Source organism: Onychostoma macrolepis, chromosome 15 (assembly GCF_012432095.1).
Source record: "Onychostoma macrolepis isolate SWU-2019 chromosome 15, ASM1243209v1, whole genome shotgun sequence".
NCBI classification, from domain to species: domain Eukaryota; kingdom Metazoa; phylum Chordata; class Actinopteri; order Cypriniformes; family Cyprinidae; genus Onychostoma; species Onychostoma macrolepis.
This window is the reverse complement of record NC_081169.1, coordinates 28,501,610-28,518,490: the sequence shown is the minus strand read 5'-3', so window position 1 is coordinate 28,518,490 and position 16,881 is coordinate 28,501,610. Positions and strand designations below refer to the sequence as shown.

General features: G+C 36.1%; 1 protein-coding gene across 2 annotated transcripts in view; it reads right to left on the bottom strand.

Annotated features, from left to right (window-relative positions):
• gucy1a2 (guanylate cyclase 1, soluble, alpha 2) overlaps positions 1 to 12,120 on the bottom strand; it is a 38,894-nt gene extending 26,774 nt beyond the window's left edge. The window contains exons 1-4 of one of the 2 annotated variants that reach the window (XM_058745225.1): positions 11,569 to 12,120; positions 6,357 to 6,418; positions 4,207 to 4,322; positions 1,659 to 2,479 (exon numbers count right to left, since the gene is read on the bottom strand). In XM_058745225.1, the coding sequence (XP_058601208.1) occupies positions 1,659 to 2,479; positions 4,207 to 4,322; positions 6,357 to 6,418; positions 11,569 to 11,805 (1,236 nt within the window). In that variant the 5' untranslated portion in view covers positions 11,806 to 12,120. Of the gene's footprint in view, positions 1 to 1,658; positions 2,480 to 4,206; positions 4,323 to 6,356; positions 6,419 to 6,645; positions 6,802 to 11,568 lie in introns of those variants that run through there. The other variant, XM_058745226.1, reaches the window with a different exon arrangement.
• Positions 12,121 to 16,881: the final 4,761 nt, after the last annotated feature.

Genomic DNA, 16,881 nt, shown 5'->3' with positions numbered 1-16,881 from the left:
GACCTAGAGAAACACAAATATTTCTAAATAGTTTTTTTTATTTCATAAATATTTAAGTTATCAATTTTAGTGATTTTAAACTTAATTCAGTTAGTTGCCATAGCTACATTTCAAAAATTTACTTTTAGTTTAAGGTTTTTATAATATTGGTATTTTATCTTAATTTCAATGAACAAAAGTGCATTTTAATATTTCAAGTAATTTTAGTACTTCAACTTAAAACATATTTTAGTTGCCAAGGCAACATTTCCAAAATAACGTAACATTTTTTCAACTTCTATATTATTTTCTTTACGTTTTATTTCACTTAATTTTTTTCACAAATTCTGAATGAATCATTTTTGAGTTCAAGCGGGTTGCAAAACAGTCTGAATCACAGTAAAAAAAAAAAACATGTATTTGGTCAAATTATTGCTGATTAAAATATGAAGTAGCTTCAATGTTACGGCACACTTTGTGAAACAGAGCGTAGGGGTGTCCTGCCCTTTTCTTTTGTGTGAATCTGTTTAGGTTTTGCTTTTGTTTAGGAAGTTAGGTAAGCCGGCTGTATTTTATTTTTAAAATTGACTAGGTTATTTAATTTCTCCTTTTTCGTTCTAGATCCCTTTTGTTTGTTATGTTGGCCTGTGGCCACTCCGAAGAGATGCTCTCTATGTTTCACTTATTATCTTTAATAAACATAACAGTTTTTGTTTCTGTAAATGGTGTGCTTGTTTGGTCCCTGACCGGAGCGATTTCTTCTTTAATTTGTTTGGGAATCCATCACTAATCCTACGTCTATTATGCCCTTCTTGTTCCCTGGACTTGGGACATAATAGCATAGCTGGACAGTTGTTGAGCTGAAAGCATTGGGCAGCGCATGCCGTTGAGTTAAAGGGGTCATATGATGCGATTTCAAGTTTTCCTTTGTCTTTGGAGTGTTACAAGCTGTTCGTGAATATATAAGATAAAGTTGCAAAGACTAAAGTCTCAAACTCATCCACGCCCAAATATGGTAAGGGTGTAACATCTCTGTCACACGCTTGAGGTATTCGACCAATCACAACGCACTGGATAGCTGGCCAATCAGAGCACACCACGCTTTTCAGAATGATGAGATTTCTAAAAATCGACGCGTTTCAGAAAGCGAGGAGCTACAATAATGTACAGTATGTGGTATAAAATAATGTGCTTTTTTAACCTTAAACCACGTAAACTAGGGATGTAACGTGAGATATCAAAATCTCACGACACGATATTATTGTAATATAAAGTCCGCGATACGATATTTATTGCAATATTTAAAAAGAAAAAAATACACATGAAGTACAAATGAAAATTTTGTTCATTTTAAAGTTAAATTATTCTATCTAATGCACTTTGAGAGTTCAAAATTAAGAGCTCCGACCCACGTACTTAACTAAGAAAAGTTAACTGGACTTGAACCTGAACTTTAAAGGGGATTCAACTCTCTTTTTATTTGTGGTATACTGTCTCAGTCTAAATTATGTACATTCACACTGATGTTTTAGGAAGCCAAACAAATTAGAATATAATAATAATAACATTACACCAAATACACAAAACAATGTTATTTTTAGCATCGTCATATGACCCCTTGCATGTTTCGCACCTAAACCAACACAAATTCACATCATTTATCAAATTACTTCTCTTACCTTCTCTCTGCTGTCGAGTGCCGACCCGTCAGGTCGTGTACGAATGGTGAACGGCGTGGACAGCCGGAGCAGAATGTTCTGGAAGGAGCAGGGGATTCTGGGAGAAACCAGCTCAAAGCTGTTGCTGAAGGTGAGCGTTCGGTGCGGGTCGCTCTTGGCCTGTTTCCGAAGCCCCTCCCCGACCTGCAGGACCTCCATGTTGGGTCCCAGAACCAGGTGAAAGGGAAAGGCCCGGCAAAACGTGCTCAGACCGATGCGCAAATCCAGCGGCGAGTGCGACAGCTGGCGAGATGCGGCGGCGGTGTGCGACGACGAGGATGCGGGTTGAGTCCGGACCTCTCGAATGAGGAAGGACAAACAGGCAGGAGATGAAGACGAGGGCGGAGATGGGGATGAAGAGGGGGAGGAGTCCGTCGAGAGCTCACCGTCCTCATTGGCCGTGTGCAGCCAAGTGGGAGGAGCTTCCTCCACCGAAACGTCCGATTGGTAGATGCGACGGGCGGCGGCCCGGATTAAACCTGGCATGGCCACGCCCACTGTAGGATCGGGGTTGAAGCAGTGGAGGAGAAGAGTCCGTCCCACATCGCTCTCCGCGTTAGTCTCTTCGCTCTCCTGAGGAGCGTCTTTGCATAGGAAAGAAGGAGCCTCGGACGACGCTCGGCGGCCGCAGGACGTTCTGATGTGTTCTAGAAGTGCGTCGAAACCATTGAAGAAGTCCTGTAGGTTTCCTCCGAGAGCTCGCAGAACCCTCTCGTTCTCCTCCAGACACAAACCGAAGAATTCCTCCCCAAATCGGCCACGGATGTCGGCAAAGTCCACGCCTGTGAAAAATAATGCAAAAAAAAAAAGATCTTTTAATAAAAAACTAAAATACATTACTGTTCAAAATAGATTTTAAAAAGAAATAATTAACACTGATAATAAAACGTTTAATACATTTTAATTTAATTATTTGTTAAATAATAATTATTTTTTTTAGAGAAATGATTGCTTTTATTTAACAAGGACACATTAAATTGATCAAAAGTGAGAGTAAAGACACAAACGTTACAAACGTTTTTTGGACTTTCTATTCATCAAAGAATCCTGAAAAATAAAATGTATCACAGTTTCCACAAAAATATTGAGCAGCACAACTGTTTTCAACATTGATAACAATCAGAAATGTTTCTTCAACAACAAATCAGCATATTAAGGATCATGTGTAATAATAGTGAAATAATACATCATAACTTTACTGTTTTGACTGTATTTTTGATCAAATAAATGAATCCTTGGTGAACAGAATTATGGAAGCTTGTTTCCAATATTGGATAAAAAAAAAAAAAAGGTAATTGCATCTAACAATTTTGACTTTTGTTCTCGCATTTCTGAATTCATAATTCCAAAAACGAAACTCAACTGTTAGATGTAAACTTGCAAATGCGAGAAAAAAGTCTGAATTGTGACACAAAAAGTCGTAATTTCCATGGTGGAATAAAAACAAAAAACAGAACTGCGATATATAAACTTTAGAGGAAAAAATTCTGAATTGCGAGATGTAAACTCACAATTGCAGAAGTGTGAGATAAAAAGTCATTACCTTTTTCATTTTTTTATTCCAAGCTTAAGAGACTTCATAAGAGGACTTCTTATTAAAAACATGAAAAATTTTTACCAGCCCCGAACATTTGAACAGTGGTGTAGCCTATATTTAAACAAATTTATATTTGTATTATGCAGTAACCTTTGAGTAAAAGCAATGCAGCACTTGAGAGGTAATATGCACGTCATCGAGTGGATTATTGCTTTAATAAACGTAGCAGCATTGCGTTTTAACACGTAACATACAGTCACAGATTATTACTGACATTTACATCGGATTGAACGCAACTCATGCGATCTGTATTTAGCAGAACTATCTGTTTTATAAACATGCTTTTACATAAAGATGGAAAGTTTAAAGGTCTGGCCCCCAGCGAAACCATCGATTACCAAAATAATCAATCGCTGCAGCACAAGCGCGTCGTGAAACGCTGCGGCTCTGCTGCATAAAAGCGAGATGCGCAGTAGGTTTAGCTGGGCAGGGCTCAGTTCAAATGGCTCATTGCGGTTTATTTATAAATGTGTTCTCGTTAGGGATGGCAGAGTTAGTATCTTAGCAACAGCTCGGGAATGGAGACTGCAGCAATGGAGGGAGTTTTTAGGAAAGTGTCAGTGAGTGTGTATTGAGGTCAAAGTTTTGCCGTTTCGTGTGTGTGTGCGCGCACTCCAGCTGCACGATTCGGTCAAAAATCATGAGAAATATTGCATTTATGATGCAAAATAATGCACTTTATGTTGTCAATGCATGCTAAAAGTGAACCACTTTGCAGACAAAAAACTAAATTCAAATACTGAAACAACATAAAAAGTCCCATGTACGCTTGAGTATGCAGAATATTACTCTGAGGCATGCATGACATATACTGTATTTATTAAATTAAATTGCAAGTTTTTAATGATTGCAAAAGGTCATATTGTGATTTTGATTTCTTCGCTTAATTGAGCAGCCCTAGTTTGTACCTACCTAAAATAGTTGCTGTGTATTTCAGTATTCCTGAGATGTCAGTCTGGCTGTCGTAGCGAGAGTTCTCAAACAAACACTTCTGCTCATCTGACAAGCTTCGTACAAACTCTTGTCCACTGCAAGAGAAAGAGAGTTTAATTAACATTTACCAGGGTGTGAGTTAGATAAAAGTGTAACCAAAATATCAAAAGAAAATATTAATAGCTCAAAGGTTCCTCCTTCATATCCGAGTCGAACTAAAGGTCTTAATTTCATCCATTTAAATTTAAAAAGATATTCCTATGGATGAATAAAAATGGAAATAAATGAGACCCCAAAAAGTCTCATTTCTAAATGTTTGCATGTCAAGTCTAGTCAAATTTATTTGTATAGCATTTTTCACAATACACAATATTTCAAAACAGCTTTACAGAAAATCATGATGTTAACATTTATAATATATTCAGATCTTAAAGTCTTTTAGTCACATTTAGCAGATTGGAGCTGGGTGATAATAATATAGTATATATCGCTGTACGTGAATATACTGTATGCATGCAGATAAAGTTGGACATGCTTATATCATCTAACTTTACATAAAGAGCTGGATGATAGTATATTACATTTTAAGACAACATTTTTAAAAAATCAGGCATTTGAGATTTGCTATATCACATCGTCTTACATGAGGATAAAGTTAGACATATGTAACCCTGGACCACAAAACCAGTCTTAAGTCGCTGGGGTATATTTGTAGCAATAGCCAAAAATACACTGTATGGGTCACAATTATACATCTTTATTTTATGCCAAAAATCATTAGGATATTAAGTAAAGATCATGTTCCATGAAGATATTTTGTAAATTTCTTACCGTAAATATATAAAAACGTAATTTTTGATTAGTAATATGCATTGCTAAGAACTTCATTTGGACAACTTTAAAGGCAGTTTTCTCAATATTTGGATTTTTTTGCACCCTCAGATTCCAGATTTTCAAATAGTTGTATCTCAGCCAAATATTGTCAGATCCTAACAAACCATACATCAAAGATTATGTATTCAGCTTTCGGATGATGTATAAATCTCAATTTTGAAAAATTGACACTTAAGACTGGTTTTGTGGTCCAGGGTCACATATTTTATATTCAACTTTAAATGAAAACCAGTCCAAAACAATTTGAGCTAAAATAAAATAAAATAAAAATAGGCAGGTGAGATTTGCTTCATAGTATATAATGCGTGCCATCACATTTGTACAAAATTTCAAAACGTTTTGTCATTTATTGTAAAGAAAACAGCACACATTTTACAAACATCAACTTTTGACAAAAACCTAAAACATTGAAACAATATAATTATATCTAGTGTTCAAAATTGGTTACTTTGTTTTGTTATTTGGCATCACATGAAATTTAATTCATTTTAAATGTGAATTTGGTGTCAAAATACTGCATCGTAAAAGCATCCACCTTATCTTGCGATGAAGAGGTTAACAATTTCCTGTGAATGTGCGAGACTTCCGATTAATTTGCAACAGGTAAATGACAAGAATAACAAAGCGCAATAAAGAGTAAAACTATTTGCGCTACAAACCAGTATGTTTATGATTATGATAACACATTAAACTTATATGTTAACAAATACCAATCTGCAATATCAAGCAGCATAACAGACTGTTTTTCTACAGGGATTTGTACCATCTCTCGCTGTGTTTAAAAATATTTTAAAGTATGTTTATATAGAACAGTGTGCATGTTTTAATAACTTGTTTTGTTTTTAGAAAATTGCGTTTTGTGTTTGTTCATTGTGTGGTGATATGTATTGCTTTGTAACTTTGTCCTTTGCTGCCTATCTAAGATATTGTATCTCAACGGGACCTTCCTGATTAAAAAAGTAAATAAATAAATAAATATAGGTCAAATAACTGAATGGAATCAGACCGGAAGTCCCACACATTCAAGTCACAAATTGTCAATGCCCGCCTTACATTAAAAAGGCGGCTATAGAGTTCATATTCAGACTTCTGTCATTTTGATTGCAGACTTTAGTATCTTGGTGTAATTTGAGACGTTGTTGAGATCTGAAACTCTATTTTCTCAATACTGTCTAGGAGAAACAACTGAGACATAAAGGATATCTAATTTCTCTAAGGCATTATGGATGTACTACCTTATTTCCCTCTGTCTGTAAAACTCCACTGTTCTCTGCAGGGCCAGCTGAATTGTCTGGGTCTAAAAAAGAATAACAATGCAGTCAGAAGTTGCTCGACCCAGATTCACAAGTGACACTACAAAGACACGATTTAACTGGTAAACAACAGCACTCTCGTCGCACTTGTCCAAACACCGCTCCGCTTCGAGAGCTCCTTTCGCGGGATCTAATTAAAACGGATTCAAAAGACACCAGACACAACAAAATCAAAAGTTAAAGCAACTGTATGTTGTTGTTTTTTTTTTACCTGAAATTTCAGTTTCAAAACTTTCCCACTCTTCCCCAAACATCTTTTGTGGGAGTGTGTAAGTTTGACGAGCGGGTACGAAATTCCGCGAAAAGAACGGATCGGTTTACGGCAACAACAAATGCACGTGTACATGGTAGGCCTATATTTACGACAGTGAATTACAATCGCTTAACTGTAGGGGGCTCTAAAGTCACAAAAATACATAAAACTACATGCAGCTGCTTAAAAAAAACAAACAAAAAAACAAGTATTTTCTCATTGGAAATTCATTGATGCCAGATTCCTCTGGTTGCACATAGCCTATTAAAATGACTGTAAAAAGTGTTTTTTCGAAAGTTATAAATAAAACAAAAATAGCAATTTGTGATTCTGAAAATTGTTTCTACACCACTTTTTTCAGTAATAAGTTCCACAGAGCTGCAGTTTAAGTTCTAACTAATCAGGCTAATCTAAGTTCTCCATTTCTTGAATGGAGTAAAAGGTGATGGTAAACCAATAGTCTCTATTGGATTTGTCTGTTTGTGCCGTGTTTGTGTGATTTGGCGCTTTTTAAAGGGATTTACAGTGCTGATCTACCTGTAATAGAATACACCCTTAAGCCTTATCCAATCAACCCCTTTATCACGCTACCACGGCAACAATATTCCAATCAAAATCCTCCTCATTTCAGGAAAGCTCTTAATAGCTCAAATCCAGCTTTACCTGGCCAAATCTGCTTTAGTGATCTCGCAGCAGTCTCTCTCTCTCTCTCTGGAGAAATTAAACCTGATTTATACTAACGTAACACTGGAGAGAATCATAAGAATTACAATAAAACGCACTCTGGTAATGAGAAGGTGGGGGAAAATTACCTTGATTGTTGTGAAAATAATGTCACAGTGCAAAAAATCTTTATGGTCTTTAAAGTGGCTTCATTTTCTTCATGCTTTGTGTAGTCATCTGAAATTATATCTGTTATCAACAAGGATGCATTAAATTGTCAATAAAGACATTTAGAATGTTCCAAAAGATTTCTATTTCAAATATATGCTGTTGTTTTGAAAAATAAAATGCATCACAGTTTCCACAAAAATATATGAAGCAGCAGAACTGCATGAATAATACTCAGAAATGTTTCTTAAGCAGCAAATCAGCATATTAGAATGATTTCTGAAGGATCATGTGACACTGAAGACTGGAGTAATGATGCTGAAAATACAGCGTTGCATCATAGAAATAAATTACATTTTAGTATATATTCAAATAGAAAACACTTATTTGAAATTGTAATAATATTTCACAATATTACTGTTTTTACTGTATGTTTGATCAAATAAGACCTCTTTCAAAAGCATTGCTGCAATGCATGTTGGGATTGCCTTCATGCAACAATATCTTAGATTTCGACTTAAACTAGTTATAGAAAGCATCATGAAGTCACCATCTACCTTTGGGACCAGTCTTTGCATCAGGAGGAGTATCTATGTTGCCTAAAATGTTGTCTATGTAGGCAGTTGGCTAGCTTCTGAAACAGAGCTTTTCATTGTTTGCAGAGCTCTATAAACTCAGTGTAAATCTCTCTATCATCACAAAACAAAAGGATCAATGTTATCTTCTAAAGAGCATGTTAGTGTGCGTTCAGAGAACATTTGTTTTGTCTAATCCCCAAATAAGACAGACATGATTTTAACTGACATGCAAACATAATCCGCTGCTTATAGAACGTGAGTGAAAACTACAGAAAATACTGATGATCAGATGATGCTGATGTCATAATCAATCAACCTGTCTTGCACTGTAAATAAATAAATACATACATGCATAAATAAATAAAAATAATATTTTTTCAAAGTTGTAAATAAGTTTACTGGAGAATGTTTTACAAGAATACTCTTTCAGTCTTTCTACTTCAAAATTTTGTTTAATTGTGTTTTGCTGTTTCTTTGTAATTAATGTAAAATTGACCAGTAATTTCTGAGTGAGAATTGTCTTTTTTTTTCTCTTTTTTTTTTTTGGTGTGCACAGTAAACAAAAATTGTTAAGTAATTTTTTTTTATTGGATTTTTGGAGTACATTTTACAAGAAAATACAATTTCAGTCATTCTCCTTCGATATATCATGCATAATTAAATGTTACTTGCCATTTCTTTGTAATTAATTGTGAAATTTAATAGCAATTTGAGAAATGAAAGTTTTTTTACACCAGATTTCTTTTAGTGTACATAACACTGTAGTTGACAAAAAATGGTAATATTTTGCAAGGTTTCATTAGTAGTTAATGCAATAACAGTGTTTGCTCATGTCAGCTCAGGTCCATTAAATATAAACCAATCCAACTTTTGATTTTATTAATATTTTTTTGTAAATGTTGGAATTAACTACATGCTTTAGAAGTTTTTTTTTTTTTAAATTGTTAGTTCGTGTTAACTAATGTAATTAACTAATGTTAACAAGTGAAAGCTTATTGTAAAAAACGTAAAAAATTGTATTAAACATTAAAGTTTTAAGAGAGAAATTACATGCATGTAAAGATATGCATTGTAATTGACATCTACAGATGCAAACAGATAAAGTGTAATAAAATAAACACTTAAATGTGTGTGTTTGAATGTTTTCTTGTGCTAGTCTGAAAGAAGACATGTTAAGGAAGCAAAATAGGCAAAAATCTCAAAACTGACCAGTGCATTAAAAAACAAGCATTTATAGTATACAGCTGGTCTGAGTGTTTTACATATAATCCAGCTAAAAAAAACACACACACACACACACATTCTGGATTTATGCCATTGGAGCAATTGGTTTGCTATGAACCACATTTTCAAGTGCCTAGTGTAACACACACACACACACACACACACACACACACACGCACGCACACACGCACAGTAAATCCACTGGAGTGAATCTCAGGACACAAACATTCTGATGCAGAGATGCATGCGCTATCGCGGCTCTGCAGTACAGTGTGTGTGTTTCTTTGAGACCCAAACGCACCAGGGCCCAGTGTACCGAGAGGTCATCCAGCCCTTTCACACACACACACACACACACACACACACGCGCACGTTTGTTTTTGTGACTTGTGGGGACTCTCCATAGGCGTAATGGTTTTTAAACTGTACAAACCATATTTTCTATTGTCCTACACCTAACCCTACCCCTTACAGGAAACTACAGGCATTGTTACTTTCTCAAAAAAACTCATTCTGTATGATTTATAAGCCTTTTGAAATATGGGGACACAGGGAAATGTCCTCATAAGTCACCTTCTCCTTGTAATACCTACGTCATACCCATGTCGTTATACAAATTTGTGTCCTCATATGTCACAAAAACACGCGCGCGCACACACACACACACACAGTCTGGCATTTGAGGTTTATGGGGACTCTCCATAGGCATAATGTTTTTTATACGGTACAAACAGTATGTGCTATTGCCCTACACCTAATCCTACCCCTTACAGGAATCTACTGGCAATTTTCGAATTTCATAAAACACCGTTTTGTATGTTTTTTAAGCCTTTTGTTCTACGGGGACACAGGAAGCGTCCTCATAAACCATATATACCAGTACACACACACACACGCGCACACACACACACACTTCTTTTCTACACATAAGACATGATGAATATGTAAGAATACATGCTGACAAACACACACACACACACACACACACACTTCTGTTCTACACATAAGACATGATGAATATGTAAGAATACATGCTGACAAACACACACACACAACACAGCAGGGCCTGAACAACCAAATGCTCTACATTGATTCTCCATTCACACACACACATTATGAATGTAAGACGGTGAGAGGGATCAGGCTCTTAGACATCTGCACTGTCACCGGTTCTGCTGTTCGGAGGAGATTTACGAGCCGTATAATCCGCTCTCATGCACCGAGTCAAATCCATCATCATCATCAGTACTCTAACTGCATCTAGACTAGTAATACTGGTGTAAATGGTTAGAGAGAGTGGATGTATTTCGCTGGTGATAGTTCATATATGTTCTCAACCCTTCAAGTAACCATGGAAATTCTCCATGTGATGATAGATAGATAGATAGATAGATAGATAGATAGATAGATAGATAGATAGATAGATAGATAGATAGATAGATAGATAGATAGATAGATACCACCAATCCATCTATTTATCTGTACTATACGCAAGTCTATTCTATGATTTTTATTTTTTTAAACAGGAAAACTTGCTTTATGCCTTAAAATACCATATATACACACTATGTGTATGTATAGCCTACTATCTATCCATTGATCTATACACACACACACACACCATTTTCTCTCCAGCATCAAATTTTACATAGTATTTACAGTAATGTGTGTATACAGTATATACATATATACACATATTACACTCATTCTATCACATAAAATAATATAATAATTATATATATATTGCATTTACACTGTTTTCTCTTCAGAAATGTGCATCAATTATATATTTATAGTAATATATACATTATGTACTTATACAAACACCCACATCATATATTTGCATATATATTTATAAATATGTACATTATATATTGAGTTTATGAAGAGAAAACAGCAGGAGCACATCTGCGTATATATGCACATGTGTATTTGTGTGTGTGTGTGATAGATAGTTAAGAACACATCTCTGTGTATATATGAAGTGCTGTCTGTATATATACATACAAAATCATGTTTTTTTTTTTTTTGTTATGTTTTTATTGTGTTAGTTAGCTGTATGTTTTAGTTATTTTTTAACCTAATCAAAATAACAAAACTGGAGTTTGATTGAGATTAATTGGAAATTTTTGGAAATTGTTTAAAACCGAGTTATCTGTTTTTGCAAATGAACACACGCACACACACACACACACACACACATACATATGTTGAACTGAATGTAAGGTGGTAAGGTAAGGCTCGGTACCGTCGGTGAGGTGAGACGTCTCAAACTCTCCCCGAGCGAGTCCAGATTGACGCGTTTACGCCGGGCGAGCCTCCTGCTGACCGCCGCGTCCTCGAACGGACACGAGAGCGTCTCCACGGGGCTCCTGCCGTTCCAGAAGACGCGCGAGAACGGGCACTCTCCGTCCTCCCCGGGGCTCTCCAGGTAGTCCGAGCCCATGGAGCTGAAGGATTCGGAGGAGATCTTCCGCGAGGACATGCTGCTGCCGGTGCTGGCGGAGTCATCAGACGCGCAGGCGACACAGAACCATCACGGAACCGGTACGCGCGCGGCAGAGTGAATGCAGCAGCAGCGCCAAGTGCGCAAAACCCAGATTCTGTTCGCGTGGGTGTGGGGTGGGATGGGATGGAGCGGGGTGTTCGTATTACCGGATCCCGTCGGTGACCCAGCAGCTCCGTAGACCGATGAAGACCCCCGGAGACCTCATGATCGGGTTTGACGCGGGGAGAGTCACTCGCGTCCAGATGCGCGTAAAGACGAGAAATAGGCTATTCCACCGTACAGCGCGCACACAACTAAGAAACAGCCAATCGGTTAACATACAGCAAAAAGTCTCTACACCCTCCTATGAGAGAGAGAGAGAGAGAGAGAGAGAGAGAGAGAGAGCATGCAAAGCAATGCTGTTCACACTTTATATCACAGTGGCCGTATTAAACATTGCAAGTATAGGCACTGCAATTACTCTAGAGATTATAGGTTACACTGACCATGCTGTAATGGCATGCACTGAGCATTATTCTAATATCCCGATATCTAGAAATCAAAACAGGCCTGTATTAATCAGAATTTGAGTACATTTTTTACTAATTCTGGGTGCTTTGTGATGCAGGTATTTACGAAAAACCCAATCAAAGATGCATGTTTTGATGCAGATTTTTTTTTGTTTACAATCATTAAATGAAAAGGGGCGAAAAAAAATCAATATGTAGATGGACAAAAGCACCTTAGGAATCTCGTGACCTACATTGTTTTTGCTCTCACATGTGCTGTTGTCAAGGGCATGAATGAGAATTAAAGAGATTATTCAATTATGATTTAATTTCAGCAGAAAGACTAAAATTCTATGCTCACCAATGGATGCTCTGCAGTGAATGGGTGCCGTCAGAATGAGAGTCCAAACAGCTGATAAAAACATCACAATAATCCACACCACTCCAGTCCATCAGTTAACATCTGGAGAAGACAAAAGCTGCGTATTTGTAAGAAATAAATCCATCCATCAATAAGACGTTTTTAACTTCAAACTTTTGGCCAAATATAGTCCATAATCCATAATAACACTTCCTCCAGTGAAAAAAGTGGTCTGATCTGAATCAGGAGAGAAATCTGCACAGATCAAGCACCGTTTACAATCCAAAACAGCTCTAAACAAATATGTGGCTGGATTTTGATGTGAGAGACAAGATGGACTTTTTCACTGGAGGAAGCGTTATTATGGACTCAGCCGGAAGAGATTTAAAGTTAAAACATCTTAATGATGGATTTGTTTCTTACAAACACGCAGCTTTTCACTTGACAAGATGTTAACTGATGGACTGGAGTGGTGTGGATTATTGTGATGTTTTTATCAGCTGTTTGGACTCTCATTCTGACGGCACCCATTCACTGTAGAGGATAACAACTAACTCTGTAATGCCACATTTCTCTAAATTTCTTTATCTAATTATAATAATATAATGTTTAACATCATCACATAATAAATAATAATTTAAAACCATGTGTATTTTGAATGCTACATTGACCTGGATAATTAAAACCCTTCACAGACAGTGCTCTGTTCATCCACAATGCAAGAGAGAGCGCAGGTCCTCGAGAGAGAGAGAGAGAGAGAGAGAGAGAGACAGACAGTCAGGTCATGTTAGCAGGGGTGAAGGTTGAAGACTGCGTCTCTCTCTCCCTCCGATGCCTTCCGGATATTTCTCTTCTCTCTCCTTCTCTTTTCGTCCTTCACTCTTCTCCCAGCATCCCTCTTTCCGCTCCTGAGTCTGACCCACTTTCCCCGTTCTGCCTGTTTTTGTTCACATATTAACACGGGAACAGCCTTGTGTCTGTCTGAGTGTGTATAAATAAACTAACAGTGCCATTTGTTTGTTAAATAAAATTAAAAACATACTGAAAAAACATTATTTAACATTTATTGTGCATGGATACAATGACAGTCCAAGCAAGTTTATTCAAATTAATCATTATATCAAGATAAAGCGTGTAATTTCTGTGCCAATAGCATCAGCAAGCAGAATTGTAAATATAACTGTTTTCAAACAAGTTTCCATGAGCAATTGTTCAAGAACTGATTGTCCTGCCACTCAATTCATGCTATTTGTGCTGTTTTAAGCTTTTTGGGCCATTAAAATATGCAAAAACACTAGGACTTTGTATTTGGAGATCATTAATCACAATCATTAATTTAGTCATTCAGTTGATTTTATTCATCAGGAATTGATTGAGAACTGTCTGTATGACTGGGGGTTTAAAGTAATGATTCTAGACATTTTTAATAAAAATTATGATCCTAAAAAAAGAAATTTATATATATATATATATATATATATATATATATACACACACACACACACACACATATACTGTATGTATGTATGTTTATATATAATAAGAATAAGAAAAAAATAAAAATATACATGGATGATTTAACCAAAATAAGACAATAAGATCTTGAAAAATAGAAAATAGGTTGAATTTTAATTTCATACCAACTGAAATATGTGGGATCACAAATCTGATTATATAAACATTTTTGTTAATCAAGATTAGATAGTGTTACTTGCCATTTAGTACAGTTGCTGTTTTGCTATCAGTCTATAGACAATATATACACAAATATATCCATATAATTACTCATTACATTTGTAATCATTTTGTTATTATTTCATTTTGTTTTGATGTAAGATTATAAAAAGAAGCATTAATGAATTAAGATAAAGACTGGAGCAAAAGTATTTACAAATAAATCGTATAGCTCGTTAATTATATAATGAGATTTGCTCAAATTACTTGCATTTAGCAATATTCACATACAGCCATGGCCAAAAATATCGGCACCCTTGGTAAATATGATCAAAGAAGGCTGTGAAAATTAATCTGCATTGTTAATCATTTTGATATTTTATTTAAAATATTCACAAAAACCTAACCTTTCATTGGATAATAAGAATTTAAAATGGGGGGAAATATCATTATGAAATAAATGTTTTTCTCTAATACACGTTGGCCACAATTAACGGCACCCTTTTATTCAATACTTTTTGAAACCTCCATTTGCCAGTTTAACAGCTCTAAATGTTCTCCTATAATGCCTGATGAGGTTAGAGACACCTGACAAGAGATCAGAGACCATTCCTTCATCCAGAATCACTCCAGACCCTTTAGATTCACAGCTCCATGTTGCTGCTTCTTCTCTTCAGTTCACTCATGTTCTACAGGGTTCAGGTCAGAGGACTGGAATGGCCAGCAGAAGCTTGGTTTTGTGCTTAGTGACCCATTCTTGTGTTGTTTTTGAGGTTTGTGTTTGGATTATTGTACGGTTGGAAGATCCAAACATGGCCCATTATAAGATTTCTAACAGAGTCAGTCACGTATTGATTTTTTATCTGTTGGTATTTGATAGAATCCATGATGCCATGTGTCTAAACAAGATGTCCAGGACCTCCAGCAGAAATATAGACCCACAACATCAAAAATACAGCAGTATATTTCATTGTACACATGGGGTACTTTTTATCCCTGTGTTCACCAAACCCATCTTGAGTGTTTGCTGCTAAAAAGCTCATTTTTTAGTTTCATCTGACCATAGAAGCCAGTCCCATTTGAAGTTCCAGTCGTGTCTGATACTGAATATGCTGGAGTGTGTTTTTGGATGAGCAAGGAGAATTTTTCTTGAAACAACATGTGCTGATGTAGGTGCTGTGACCCCGAGACTCAACTATTTTCTGTAATTCTCCAGCTGTGATCCTTGTAGAGTCTTTAGCCGCTCAAACTCTCCTTCTCACCGTGCATTAGGACGATATAGACACACGTCCTCTTCCAGGCAGTTTCCTAACATTTTATGTTGATTCTTAATTATTGTCCTGATGGTGGAAATGGGAATTTTCACTGCTCTAGCTCTTTTCTTAAAGCCACTTCACTAATTTGTGAAGCTCAATTATCTTTTGCTGCACATCAGAAATATATTCTTTGGTTTTTCTCATTGTGATGGATGATTAAGGGAATTTGGGCTTTGTTTTCCCTCCTATTTATATTTCTGTGAAACAGGAAGCCATGGCTGGATAATTTCATGTTCATAATCACCCTGGAGTGCTCATAATTGTGAATATGAATGGGAATATACTTCAGAGATATTTTAATCATAAGAATTTCTAGGGGTGCCAATAATTGTGTCCAACGTGTATTTGAGAAAAACATTTATTTCATAATGATATTTCCCCCCATTTTAAATTCTTATTGTCCAATGAAAGGTTAGATTTTTGTGAATTTGTTAAATAAAAGATCAAAAGGATTAACAATGCAGATTTATTTTCACAGCCTTCTTTGATCATATTTCTATTGATTCTAGAAATATGTTCTATTGATTTCTATTCTATTGATCATATGCTGATATTTTTGGCCATGACTGTACACAATCTATAACTCATCTAACACAAATGCTGTTTATTAGTTGTGTTACCTGTGTGTGATATTTACTCCACTGTAAATGGAATGGAGATCTTCATGCTGCCAGTCTGTATCTGTGCAGCGCTGCGTGACAAATTGTGCAATTCCGTGTTGTAATTATTTGTGTGTGTGTTAATGTCTGTAATGCCACATGACTGAACAATAAAACACTCACATTACAGCAGCTGTGAGGTCACATCACCATGACCTCCACGGTCACCTGTGACCCCGAGCGATCTGTGATAGTGCTGTTTAACACCCTCAGAAAACATCAGCTCATCTGCTGTTACAGACCGAGTACTATTGTCCTTCTGACCTCAGCACAACAGCTGCTCTCCTGATGCAATTACATAAAATACAAATCATGCCTATAACTGTACGAACTTTACATGATTGTCTTTTTTTTAAGCTAAAAACTATGAAAGCTTGTTTTGAAAAAAAAAAAAAAGTTTAATAAACAATTACTTCTTTCTGCCAATTCTGAGTTTCTCTCACAATGCTGAGGTTTTTTTTTTTCTTTCTATAAACTCAGAGTTGAGATGTTAACTTGCAATCCTTAGAAGAAAAGTTCAAAGTGTTAGATTTACTCACAACTGCAAGAAAAAG